At 36.7% G+C, this 14,788-nt stretch overlaps 1 protein-coding gene across 2 annotated transcripts in view; it reads right to left on the minus strand.

Moving 5' to 3' along the window:
* The window catches only part of TMEM135 (transmembrane protein 135), a 248,001-nt gene that overhangs the window by 13,753 nt on the left and 219,460 nt on the right, over positions 1–14,788 (minus strand). For both annotated transcript variants that reach the window (XM_034666176.1, XM_034666175.1), the window contains 3 exons: positions 7,271–7,417; positions 4,401–4,470; positions 443–610 (listed from right to left, as the gene is read on the minus strand). In XM_034666176.1, coding sequence (XP_034522067.1) covers positions 443–610; positions 4,401–4,470; positions 7,271–7,417 — 385 coding nt within the window. The remainder of the gene's footprint in view (positions 1–442; positions 611–4,400; positions 4,471–7,270; positions 7,418–14,788) is intronic.

Below are 14,788 nucleotides of genomic sequence, written 5' to 3' on the forward strand. Positions count from 1 at the left end.
ATTCCCCCACCCCCCTCATTGTGCCTCATTCTTTTTTTAAATATTTTTTATTATATGTTTAAATTAATAAGCAGGCAGTAAGTATGATTAAGAAATACAAATAGACCAGATATATTAATACCACTTTTGATATTAGAAATACCAAAAAGTTCATATTTTTTCAGTATCTATATTATTGAAAAAAAGTCTTTGAGAATCTTTAATATTATGTATAAATGCACATATGTCTACACTTTCAAGCACATTAAGTAACACTTTAAAAGAACAAATTTCCCCAACCCCAATTCCCAATATATTGTGTATATTTGGAGATGTTAAGATATTTATGAATATAACAGAAAGAAGTATTTAAAAAATGATAGACGGGTAAAGGCCGCATCTCATTCTAATAATGGTCATGTTATTTATTTCCCATTTTTCTTTCCTCTTCTGAAAGCCTTACCTTGTATATACTAACAAAAGAGCCCAGAAAAGCTCCAAGCTGGAAGTTTTCTTTATTGTAGAAGAGAGAAAATAGCCGGGATGGCTGTGTAAACAGATGCCTGAATGCAGAGGGAATTCGGAGGCAGCATTGGATCAAGTATCCCACGCTAAACATTCTGATGAAACCCTAGAGAAAATTGGTATAAATTCTGATTTACATCCAAATTTCTAAGTCTGATAGATATAAATTTTACTGTCACAGAATCAAAACAGAACTCAAAATAAAAAAATAAATAACACAAGTTTATATCAAAGTATTTTCAAAATTAAGACTTAAAGACCTCAAACAATTTTAAAACAATTAACTTAAAATAAGGGTAAAATTTTTCAGTGACTATATTTCCTTTGATTTTCAAAAACATGCAAGTCTCACAAGCACTGGCCAAGCTTGTCTATGCACCAAACTTCCATTTCTTGGTATTCTGTTAACATTGTTAACACAGGATTTATAATTCCTAAACCACAACTGAATTTTAGGAACAAAAGCAGTCAAATTCAAAACAAAACAAAACAAAAAAACAGTTAACAAAACCAAATGCTTTTTGGAAATTTTAACAGAGAACTCTTCTTAATCATTACCGTAAGTAGGAATTCTTTTGATCGAAAAAATAATTTTATTTTTAGACCTTTGGTATCAACTTTTTAAATGATCAGGTTAAAAAAATTCTCCAAGAAAATAAAAAAAATTATACCTAGGCTTTTATTTCTATGCTCAACAGTGTCAAGCTAAAACATCTCTAAGAAAACAGTACCTTTAAAATATACCAAACAAAACTTGAAAAAGCAAATTCACTACAAAGGCATACTTGCTGCCAACATTTTTCCCTACTACCTGTAACTATCTACAGTGCAGAAGGGAACAGAGGATGACTACTGTTGGTCAATTTCATTTCAGTATTTAGAGTAACGAAGTTTAAATGTCACTTCATACTGAGAGACTGAAAAATTACAATTAGCATAAAAGCAAATGTTATATAAAAGACTACTATTTTACATGATTCGACCAATACATTGTAATACTGGTCTCCCATCCTCCTCCTCTCTCACCACCAGTGGGCTGGGAAAAGGTCTACGTGCCTGCCAAGTTCCAAAGGTCAGGTTTGTATCTTCCAAAGAGCAGCCTTCTTTTTTAGAAAAAAACTGAATTACTATGAAGAAACATTCATTAATTTACCTGAAACTATCTAATACCTGGTTAAAACATGAAAACTAAATTGTCTGACCAATTAGCATAAATTACCATGCATTTGCTTAACTGAAACTGCCTAGTATATGTTTCATGCATGAAGTGTTCACACTTTATCTTGCCATTAATAATCTCAACAATATTAATCTAAGGATTCAAGGATCACACTCATGTTCAATCTTTCCATGCTATTTTCAAGAGATCCATTCATCCTTCCATCCATTCACCCTTTCACGTATTCAGAAAATATTCACTGAAGGCCTCTTATGTGCCAACCACTACACTAGATCGTGGGGACAGAGCAGTGAAGAAGACACAAAGTTCTTGCCTTCATGGAGCTTCATGCTCATTAGAGAAAGAGCAAATAAGTGAATAAATAAAATAATTACAGATTACAGTAAGTGTTGTGCAGGAAATAATCAAAACTCTAGGAGGGAAATAATAGGCAGCCTATATTAAATTGGGTGGTAAGGGAAGATGATGGAGGATGTGACATTTAAACAGAAAATAGAAGCAACTAGCATAAGGAAAACATTTCAGATAGCTTGGACAGAAAGCATAAAGACAACAGAGATTGGCAGTTACAAGGAACCAAAAAAAGTATGAACGGAGGATAGCGAGCTGCAGGGAAGGCTAATTCATATGAATATTTACTCAGGGATGTGATTTAATATGTGGTATAACTGAGCTGATGAAAGGATGAGGTGAACTGTCAAATATTGTACTATGTAAATTCCTCACCTACAGGTCTCCAAATAATTTTACATTCATGGACAATACTCCAATTTATACATAAACTGCCAAGTTTATAGGACTGGTACACATTTGAAACAATGACTAGATATTTTCCTTCCTCAGCAATTCTCCCTAACTTTCTCATACATTCTTTTTTTCATATCACTTCCCCTCTTCCCAAACTTTCTCAAATACCTCTGATTAAATCAGACTATTTCTCTTAGTTCCTCTCCTGAAGTGTCCCCTTAAATCAGAATTATATCCATTTGGAGGGAATAACTCCTCTCTGGGAGCTGGCAGACCCTGAGGGCTGCCGGCAACATTGCGTCCCCCCGCCAGCATACAAGCGGGACAGGAAATCAGATGTGGAAGGAGTGTATCAGAAACCACCACACAAGTGAAAAAGTACTCTACTGCTTTAACCTCTGCTCATATCATCAGGGACTCTAAGGGTAAGTGTTGGCTTGGGTATATGCCACCATCAGTATCAGACCACAGGCATTCACATTCAGAAGCACTAATGTGATACAGTCTCCCTTCCCAAGAGTGACTGCCAGGAGGCTGTTTTTTGGGGGTGCTATACAACTTCCCATCATCAAATGAGGGGGGAATCAGCTATTATAAGGAAAAACATAAACTTTTTAAAGCATCAGGACTGTGAGAGCCCCACCCTAAACTAAAGAACCTGTAGCAGGTGGTGCCGCCTGTGCCCAACTAGCTGCAATGAAAATAACTTCCTCCCCAGCAGTGGTGAGGGAGGATGGGAGGATGACAGGCACAGAGCGGGGATGGGCGAGGAGAGAACTCTACCACACAAATATGTTAGGGAGGAAGGAATTTATACCAGTGGGCATAGCTAACTTCCTTCACGTAGAGCAACTGTGGACATACTCCAGTTACCTCCATGCCTTAAAAAATGTAAGTCCAACACCAGATGCCACTGTACCAGACTGTGCACAGGGTATGTGTGTGATTGCTAATCCAGTAGTACACAGCATACTCCAGGGACCTTGCTCTAGAATGTACTTTAATGAGAATACATTACAAAATATAAATTTTAATAACTTTATTTTTCTGTCTTTTTTGCTGTTGTTGCTTCACCTTCTCTTCTACTTTGAAAGTTTTACATTAATTTTTGTAAAGATTTTATTTATTTATTTATTTGAGACAGAGAGAGAGAGAGAGAGAGAGAGAGAGAGAGAGAAACATGAGCAGGGGAGAGGGGCAGAAGGAGAGGAAAGGCGAGAAGCAGACTCCCGCTGAGCAAAGAGCCCAATGTGGGGCTCGATCCCAACACCCTGGGATCATGACCTGAGCCAAAGGCAGACACTTAACTGACTGAGCCACCCAGGCGCCCCTTCACTAATTTTTAAATAAGCAAATTTTAAAATTAATTAACCAAGGATCTGGTAAATGAATACTAAAAGCTAAATTGTTATCTATTTTTCACAAGTTTTGTATTCTTCAAGTCAAATGCAAAGAACGATAGCAATTACTATCTATTTTTTCACTTACTTTGAAATCATGCTTTAAGTAAAAAGTTATTTCCTTTTTTTTTTCCTAAAGATTTTATTTATTTGACAGAGAGAGAGACAGCCAGAAAGAGAGGGAACACAAGCAGCGGGAGTGGGAGAGGAAGAAGCAGGCTCCTAGCAGAGGAGCCTGATGTGGGGCTTGATCCCAGAACGCTGGAATCACGCCCTGAGCCGAAGGCAGGCGCTTAACGACTGTGCCACCCAGGCACCCCAAAAAGTTACTTCCATTCGGGGCGCCTGGGTGGCTCAGTCGGTTGAGTGTCTGACTTCGGCTCAGGTCATGATCTAGGGTCCTGGGATGGAGCCCAGCATCTGGCTCTGCGCTCAGTGGGGAGTCTGCTTCTCCCTCTCCCTCTGCCCCTTCCCCTACTCACGGTTTTTCTCTCTAAGAAATAACATCTTTAAAAAGTTATTTCTATACATATTCCCCATAGTTAATAGTGATAATTTTATATACTTACTTTAATGCAATAAGAGATGCAATTATCTTCATAGTGTTTGCAACATCTATGCCTTGGTCCATGCTTACATCTGAAATAAAACAAAAATAATAAATGATGTGTGTGTGTAGATGTGCTTAAAACTCTCTAACCAAAAAAGGAGAAAACATCACCTACTTGTTTCTAAATGCATGCATCTTTTGGTTTCTTAGGACATAAAAAAGCAAACAGATTTTTTTTTTCTTTTCAGTTCACCATTTGACACAGTGTATAAAATATGTGACTGCAGTCAAAATACTTAAATGAAGAACAGAAAAAACATTGGTAAATATTTGTGACTAAATATAAAAAATATGTATATATTATCTCTATACTCTGCCAAATCTTCTGGAAGCTTTAAGTTGCTTACTGTAGTGTATAATGGTCATAAATCACCCATGAAGTCAGTACTTGAGCAACAATCTAACGAGAAAGTGCTCAGGTTACAGGAATTTATACTTAATTATATTTGAGAGAAAACATCTGGAAAAGAAACATGATACAGTATTAGAACTCAAAATTCAGTTTTAAAAACAAATACAGTAATAGATCATGTGGGAATTCAAAAGTACGTTATTTGTGATTTAAATGCAAACCACTTGGCCCTCTAGCATTTAGCAAATGTTTCTGCTGGGGGGACTACTGTTCAAGACACACGGATTTTTAATTATTTGGTATGTTCACTCCAGGACTATTCACTTGAGGCGTAAAAAGGTAAGTAAAATATCTAACATGGGCCTGGCTCTCCCCTTTTCTCTGTGAAGGATTCATGCTCCGAAAGGAGTAGGCCTCATAACTCTTGCAGAGTGCAGCTAATTAGCTTCATGGTTGAAACACAGTAACTTTTTCATTTGTAACAATAATCCGTAGAGTGATATTCTGGCTCCACATCTCTCTAATTCCATGTGCAAACTGATTAACAAAACCCTTGCAGAAATCCAATTCTGCACCACAGCTGGAGTATACAGGCAGCCTTTCACAGACAAGGGTGACAAACAGGAGCTCCTACTGACCGTAGCCCTTATGTCATCAGAATGATGGGACGTATCTGGCCATGTGAAGTTGAGGAATTAAAGCTGGGGCCTAAAAGAGGTGAATCAGAGAAGGGTGGCCGTATGTAAACCACCACTCTTCATACTTCTAAGTGTCCTCTTCAAGACATTCCTCAGGCAGTGCTACTGGAACTACACAGAAATCGTTAAACCCTCTTTGCTAGTGAAGTTAAATTCTGGTATCAGCTATAGCTGACAGTATACTGTCATTTAATCTTCCCTCAGTCTGTTATTAAAACTTCTCAAAACCTGGACTACTCATCTCCTGTCTTACCCTGCATCTGCTTCCACAGCAGTGGACTCACTGAGGTCACTCTGACAAGTTCTGCTGTGACCTGATTAGTTCAGATACCCAAGGCATCGCTTACCCACATAATACATTCTCTGCATTCCCCTCATGATTTCCATGAATAGGGATTCCCTGTCTCTCTTCTCCACTCAGGTGATCCGTAACTATTTTGAACTTGCTTAAGAAGTTCATTACCAATCGCACTAGTGGGTATTTACCCAAAAATTACAAGACGCTAATTCAAAGGGATATATGCACCTCTATGTTTATTACAACTATATTTACAATAGCCAAATTATGGAAGCAGCCCATGTCCATTGAAGAATGGATAAAAAAGAGGTGGTATACACACACAAACGCACACACGCACGCACACACACACACACATACACACAATGTAATATTATTCAACCATATGATATTATTCATATGTGGAAGTTAGGAAACAAATGAGCAAAGGAAAAAAAAAAGAGGAAAGAGAGAGACTAACCAAGAAACAGAATCTTAACTCTAGAGAACAAACTGCTGGTTATCAAAGGAGAGGTAGGTAGGGATACGGGTGAAACAGGTGACGGAGATTAAGGAGTGCACTTATCATGATGAAAAAATAATAAAACAAAAAAAGATATACATAATTTTTTTAAAGTTCACTACCACAATTATTCCTGCCATCTGTTATTCCCTCCCTGCCTCTTACCTTCTGTATGTGGTATATAATAATAAAATGAAGACAAAGTCTTTAAATTCAGTAAAAATTTTGAGCACCTACTCTGTGCTCATGTATGTAAGGCAACTCATATGTTATTTCATTTAATGGACGCAACACTCCTTAAAAGAGATCATTAACCCAAGTTAACAGATGAGGACTTTAGGGTCCAGAGTGGTTAAATCACTTGCCCAAAGTCACAAAGCCAGCACGGGTGAAATGAGAGTCTAAGACAGGTCTGATTTATGACTTCAGCTTCCCATAACTGATCCCTAACTTTCTATATTTACTATTCATTCAACACTCTCTAAAATACCACTACCAAGATTATTTTTACTAACTGATATTCTAATTTTAAATCACTAAACTAATTTTCTTAAATATCTATACTTGAAATGCAAGTATTATTTGTATGAAATTCAGACTTCTTTGTATAATATACAAATAAAGATGTTTTATTCCATTTCCAAAGCCCCGAAAATTTCTACTCTTACGAAAAAACCTTTATGTAAGGTTTGCTCCTTATTATTCCTGTGTCCCAGAACTTTTCTTTCTCCTTCCTACATTTGGCATATTTGATTAGTGCTTATTATTAACCTGTTTCCTAAAGTTCCCCATTCTAACCTCCTGCAACTGCAACCAACTGCAAACTGCAAACTTTCTAGTTTGACATAGAAAACTATTACAAATTCATATAAATCTATTTGAAATATAAAACTCTATGCACTGTTTCCAGTAAGATATATGTATATATATATATATATATAGTAACAAAGTATGCTAAATATCAAGATAAAAAACTTACACTGAATCCACAAGTTTCCTGATTACAGCGATTATATTCATACTTCTTGGCTTTTCTTCATGTTTCTCTGTCTTTTGTTCCACTTTTGCATATGCTGCTTCTGGTGAATAAGAATGTGTGGGAATTTCTTCCTTCCCTACAATAAACCTAAAGAAAAGAGCACAATGTGAGGTATTTTCACCTTAAAAAAAATAAATAAATAAAAGGAAAAAGACAGTAAGGAAAAAAACGCCCTGATTCTGTTAATATACAAATACATTTTGGAGAGTACCTTAACATTTGAAATAATGTTTTTCAAAATTTACATAAAATCTTATCCTTTACATACAGGCTTTTAAAATCTGGATACTTAGAAAATGTTGACAGCCATTTCTTTAATAATGGAAACTCTTCTATTAAGTTTTATATTTTAGTTCCAGCATAGTTAATATACAGTGCTATATTAGTTTCAGGTGTACAATACATTGATTCAACAATTCCACACATTATTCAGTGTTCATCACAATAAGCGTACTATTAATCCTTCACCTATTTCACCCATCCCCCCACCCACCTATCCTCTGATAACCATCAGTGTGTGCTCTATAGATGAGTCTGTTTCTTCGTTTGTCTCACTCTCTCATTTTTTCCCCTTTGCTCATTTGTTTTATTTCCTAAATTCCACATATGTGTAAAATAATATGGTATTTGTCTTTCTCTAGCTGGCTTATTTCACTTAGCATTATACTCTCTTGCTTCATCCATGTTGTTGCAAATGGCAAGATTTCATTCTTTTTTGTGGCTCAATAATATTGTTTTATATATATATATATATATATCCTCTTCTTTATCCATTCATCTATTGATGGACACTTGAGCTGCTTCCATAATTTAGCTATTGTAAATAATGCTGCAATAAACATAGGGGTACATGTGTCTCTTTGAATTAGTGTTTCTGTATTTTTGGGGTAAATACCCAGTGCTGCGATTACTAGATTGTAGGGTAGTTCCACTTTCAACTTTCTGGGGAATCTCTATACTATTTTCCAGCATGGCTGTACCAGTTTGCATTCCGACAAACAGTGCAAAAGGGTTCCTATTTCTCCACATCCTTGCCAACACCTATTGTTTCCTGTGTTGTTGATTTTAGCCATTCTGACAGGTATTAAGGTGATAACTCATTGTACTTTTGATTGGCATTTCCCTGATGATCATTGATGGTATCTTTTCATGTGTCCGTTGGACATCTGGATGTCTTCTTTGGAGAAATGACTGTTTTGTGTTGTCCACCTATTTTTAAATTGAATTATTTCTTTTTCAGGTGTTGAGTTATAGAAGTTCTTTATATATTTTGGATACTAACTCTTTATCAGATATGTCATTTGCAAATATCTTTTCCCATCCCATAGGCTTTTAGTTTTGTTGATTATTACCTTTGCTGTGCAGAAGCTTTTTATTTGATGTAGTCCCAATAGTTTCATTTTTGCTTTTGCTTCCCTTGCCTCAGGAGACATATCTAGAAAAAGTTGCTACGTCCTATGTCACAGAAGTTACTGCATATGCTCTCTTCTAGGATTTTTATGGTTTTATATCTCACATTTAGGTCCTTAATCCATTTTGAATTTAGCTTTGGATATGGTGTAAGCCAGTGGGCCAGTTTCATTCTTTTGCATGTTGCTGTCCAGTTTTCCCAACACCATTTGTCGAAGAGACGACTGTCTTTTTCCCATTGGATATTCTTTCCTGCTTTGTCAAAGATTAATTGACCATATAATTGTGAGTTTACTTCTGGGTTTTCTATTCTGTTCCATTGATCCATGTGCCTATTTTGTGCCAGTACCATACTGTTTTGATTACTACAGCTTTGTAGTATAACTTGAAGTCTGGAATTGTGACACCTCCAACTTTGCTTTTCTTTTTCAAAATTGCTTTGGCTATTCGGGGTCTTTTGTGGTTCCATACAAATTTTAGGATTGTTTGTTGTAGTTCTGTGAAAAATGTTGTTTGTCTTTTGACAGGGATAACATTAAATCTGCAGACTGTGTACATTTGTGTAGTATGGACACTTTCATAATATTTGTTCTTCCAATCCATGAGCACAGATTATCTTTCCACTTGTTTGTGTGGAAACATCAACATCTTTTAGCAATGTTTTATAATTTTCAGAGTACAAATCTTTTACCTCCTTCCTTAAGTTTATTCCTAAATATTTTATTACCTTTGGTGCAATTGTAAATGGGATTGCTTTCTAAATTTCTCTTTCTGTTGCTTCATTATTAGTATATAAAAATACCATGAATTTCTGTTTGTTGATTTGGTATTGTGCAATCTTACTGAATTCATTTATCAGTTCTAGTAGCTTTTTGGTGGAGTCTTTTAAGGTTTTCTATATATAGTACCATGTCAAATGCAATAGGGAAAGTTCTACTTCTTCCTTAACAATTTGGATGCCTTTTCTTCTTTCCTCTTTTCTGATCAACATGGCTAGGACTTCCAGTACTATGTTAAATATGAGTGGTAAGAGTGGACATCTCTGTCTTGTTCCCGACCTTAGGGGAGACGCTCTCAGTTTTCCATTTGAGTATTATGTTAGCTGTGGGTTTTTCATTTATGGCTTTTATTATGTTGAGGTGTTCCCTCTAATCCTACTTTGTTGAGGGTTTTTATCATGAGTGATGTTCTATATTATAAAATGTTTCTTCTGCATCCATTGAAATGATCATTTGGTTTTTATTCCTTCTTTTATTGATATGATGAATCACACTGATTGACTTGTGAATACTGAACCACCCTTGCACCCCAGGAATAAATTCCACTTGATTCTGGTGAATGAATTTTTAATGTATCATTGGGTTCAGTTTGCTAATATTTTGTTGAGAATTTTTGCATCTGTGTTCAAAAAGAGATATTGACCTGTATTTTTTTGGGGGGGGGTAGTGTTTTTATCTAGCTTTGGTATCAGGGTAATGTTGGCTTCACAGAATGCATTAAGAAGTTTTCCTTCCTCTTCAATTTTTTGGAATAGTTTGAGGAGAATAGGTGTTAACTCTTCTTTAAATATTTGGTAGAATTCGCCTGTGAACCATCTGGTCCCGGACTTTTGTTTGCTAGGACATGGGTTAACATTCTCTTACAATCTTTTTGTATTTCTGTGCTGTCAGTTGTTATTTCTTCCCTTTCATTTCTAATTTTATTTATTTGAGTCCTTTTTTTTTATGAATCCGGCTAAAGAGTTAGAATTTTGTTGATCTTTTCAAAGAACTAGCTCCTCATTTCACTGATCTGTTCTACTGTATTTTTAGTTTCTACTTTGTTTATTTCTGCTCTAATCTTTATTATTTCCTACCTTCTACTGGCTTGTGGCTTTGTTTGTTGTTCTTTCTCTAGTTCCTTTAGATCTAAGCTTAGACTGGTTGTTTATTTAGGATTTTTCTTGCTTCCTAAGGTAGGCCTATATTGCTATAAACTTTCCTCTTAGAACAGCTTTTGCTGTATCCCATATTTTGGACTACTGTATTTGCATTTTCATTTGTCTCCATGTATTTTTTAATTTCATCTTTGATTTCTTGGTTGACCCATTCACTGTTTAGTACTATGTTATTTAACCCCCACATATTCATGTGTTTTTCATGTTTTTTTCTTGTGCTTGATTTCTACTTACATAGCATTGTGGTCAGAAAAGATGTATTTTTATGACTTCAATCTTTCTGAATTTGTTGAGACTTGTTTTGTGGTCTAATATGTGATCTGTTCTGGAGAATGTTCCATGTGCACTTGAAAAGAATGCCTATTCTGCTGTCTTAGGATGGAATGTTCTGACTATATCTGTTAGATCTGGTCCAATGTGTCATTCAAAACCACTGTTTCTTTGTTGATTTTCTGCTTGGATGATCTATCCATTGATGTAAGTGAGGTGTTGAAATCCTCTACTATATATTATTGTATTATTATTGATCATTTTCTTTATGTTTGTTATTAAATGCTTTATGTATTTATTTGGGTGCTCCCATGTTGGGTTCATAAATATTTACAACTGTTATATTTTCTTGTTGGATTGTACTGTTTATGATTATATAGTGTCCTTCTTTGTCCCTTGTTGTAGCCCTTGTACAAAAGTCTATTTTGTTGATATAAGGTGCTACTCAGGCTTTCTTTTCACTTCAATTTGCATGATAAATGTTTCTCCATCCCTTCACTTTCAGTCTGCCTGTGTCTTTAGGTCTGAAATGAGTCTCTGGTGGGCAGCATATAGATGAGTCTTGCTTTCTTATCCATTCCATCACCATGTGCCTTGACTGGAGCATTTAGTCCATTTACATTCAAAGTAATTATTGATATGCATGTATTTATTGCCATTTTGTTACTTGACCTATGGTTATTTTTATTGTTCCTTTCTTCTCTTGCTCTCTTCCTCCATGATCTGTTGGCTTTCTTTAGCAAAATATTTGGATTCCTTATTCTTTACAAATTTATTACTGTTTTTGACTTGTAGTTACCATTAGGCTTATATATAACATCTTCTGCATATAGCAGTCTATGTTTAGTTAATGGTCGCTTAATTTTGAACTCATTCTTTACTCCTCTACTCTCCACATTTCAGATATTTGGTATCATATTTTACATCCTTTTATTTTGTGCTTCTTGACTGATTTTTATGGCTTTTGTTTTGTTTTGTTTTCTGTGTTTCCTATTTTTTCTTACTCTTATGATTTTTGTTTTCCTCTTACAAAGCTCCCCTTAGCATTTCTTGTAGGGCTAGTTTAGTGGTTGTGAATTCTTTTAACTTTTGTTTGTCTGCGAAACTCCTTCTATTCTGAATGACAGCCTTGCTGGATAGAATATTCTTGGCGGCAGATCTTTCCCTTTGAGCACTTTCATTATCTTGTACCAGTCTTTCTGGTCTGCAAAGTTTCTGCTGAAAAATCAGCTGATAGCCTTATGGGGTTTCCTGTGTATATAACTGTCTTCTCTTCTTTTACAGTCTTTAAAATTCTTCCTTTATTACTATTTTTACCATTTTAATTACTATGTGTCTTGGTGTGAACCTCCTTAGGTTGAATTCTAACGGGGGAATCTCTGTGCCCCTGAATCAGGATCTCCGTTTCCCTCCCAAGATTTGGGAGGTTTTCAGCTCTTACTTCTTCAAATACATTTTCTGCCCCCCTTTCTCTCTCTTCTCCTTCTGAGATCCCTATAATGTGAATGTTATCATGTTTGATGGAGTCACTGAATTTTCTAAGTCTATTCTCATTATATAGTATTTATTTGTCTCTCACCTGTTCAGCTTGATTGCTTTCCATTACTTTATCCTCCAAGTCACTTATAGGCTCCTCTGCTTCCTGTAGCCTACTGTTTATTCCATCTATTATATTTTTAATTTCATTTGTTGAGTTCTCCATCTCTGATGTTATTTTTTTATCTCTTTGTCAAGAGTTTCACTGATGTCTTCCACACTTTTCTGAAGTCCACTGAGTATCTTTATGATCGTTACTTTAAATTCTCTATCAAGCATCTTACTTTTTTCTGTTTCACTTAATTTCCTGCTGTGATTTTGTCCTGTTCTTTCATTTGGGACATATGCTTCTGTTTCCACACTTTGTCTATCTCTCTGTGTCAGTTTCTATGTGTTAAGAAAGTCAGCTACACCTTCTGCTCTTGAAAGTAATGGCTTCATGAAGAAGAGGTCCTGTAGCGCTTTGCAGTGTAGTGTCCCCTGTTCACTAGAACCTGGCACTTCAGGGGAATCTTCTGTTTGTGTTGCTTGTGCTGTATCTGAGTCGCTTTTTCTTTCAGTCCAGACATCTTCACTGACTCTGTACCGGTTGTGGGCTTTGCTTGCTCTCTGTGGCATTAGTGAGACACAGTCTGCAAGCTCTGAGGAGGCATGACTGCAGGAGAACTTGGGGGCAGGGCAGTGGTGTTAGCAAACTGAGCTCAGGGCTGAGGGCAGCAGGCTTGGAGTGTGCCAGTCCTCAGCAGAACGCATGGGCAAGGCACACTGCTAGTAGGTTAGGTAGCAAGTGTCTGCACAGTGCCTCCCACGGGTGGCCCTACCTTTATGCTGCACGGCAGGGGAGGAAAATGGTGCCTCCCACCTCCTTTGTTCCCAGAGAAGTCCCCCAACAGTATAAACAGATCTTCCTCCTGTTTGTCCCAGGCACTATGCAAACTGTTGTTTCTATGTTGCCTCTCTGTAAGAGGCTACATTCACTTGCCCAGTGCTGAGTCAGCTGACTTTTTAAGCTCCAGGCTCCAAATCCTGCTAGTTATACAAACTCATGGAATTCAGCCCCCCTCGTTTTCAAAACCAGATGTTATGGGGATCTGTCTTCCAGTTTGGGCTCCATAGTGTGAGAAACCATTTCTTTCCCCTCTCTACACCTGCAGCATCCTCCCTCCTATGGGGCAGCTCCCAACTACTATTTCTACCCTTTGTAACCTCTCAGATGCAGCTCTTTTTTTTCCCTCTAAAGATGTTATTTATTTATTTGAGAGAGAAAGAGATGGAAAGCACAGAGGGAGAGTGAGAGGGAGAAGCAGACTCCCCACTGAACAGAAAGCCCAACATGGGGCTCGATCCCATGACCCGAGATCATGACCTAGTGGAAGGCAGACGCTTAACCAACTGAGCCACCGAGGTGCCCCTCTCAGATGCAGCTTCTTTACATTTAGTTGTGAAGTTTGTTCTTGCCATCTTTGGATTGCTCTCTAGTATATTTACACGGATGTAAGTGATATCTAGTCGTCAACATGGGATGGGGTGAGCTTAGGGTCCTCCTAACTCCATCACCTTCCTAAGCTTCCCAACAATGCAGGTATTTAAAAATCAAATTAACCAAGTAAAATATAGCATAACACTTTTACGATATACCCTTTTAACTTAAGTTACCACTTTTTAAAGATATTACACATCTTAAAGTTCTTTCAAACAAAAAAGCAGGTGAGGGGCGCCTGGGTGGCTCAGTTGTTAAGCGTCTGCCTTCGGCTCAGGTCATGATCCCAGGGCCCTGGTATCGAGCCCCGCATTGGGCTCCCTGCTCAGCGGGAGGCCTGCTTCTCCCTCTTCCACTCCCCCTGCTTGTGTTCCCTCTCTCGCTGTGTCTCTCTCTGTCAAATAAATAAAATCTTAAAAAAAAAAAAAAAAAGCTGGTGAAATATTTTCTTGGGTCTACTAGTTGATACAAAAATTCTATTTTTTGTCTAAATTCTACTAATAGTTACAATTGAATGAGGTTCTCATTTTTCGGTATGAAGTTATATCTCATGTTACTTGGAGTCATAAAATAGCTGCAATGCCATATTAGGTCATATAAAGATATTCAGAGAAATGGAGGGAACTAAAGAATGAGAACCATAAAATGGTCAAGATTCCATGTATCCTCACATAGTTTCATTAGAAAACCTTAAATTCAATGTTATTCTAATCTAGTTATTTCTCTTCTGAAAAACCTAATGTCCGGGCGAAGACACTATTCTTATCTCATCAAAACAAGTATTTTTTTCCCAGACAATGAGGAAAGAGGGAGAGAGAGAGAGAGA

This window comes from Ailuropoda melanoleuca, chromosome 8, assembly GCF_002007445.2.
Source record: "Ailuropoda melanoleuca isolate Jingjing chromosome 8, ASM200744v2, whole genome shotgun sequence".
Taxonomy (NCBI): domain Eukaryota; kingdom Metazoa; phylum Chordata; class Mammalia; order Carnivora; family Ursidae; genus Ailuropoda; species Ailuropoda melanoleuca.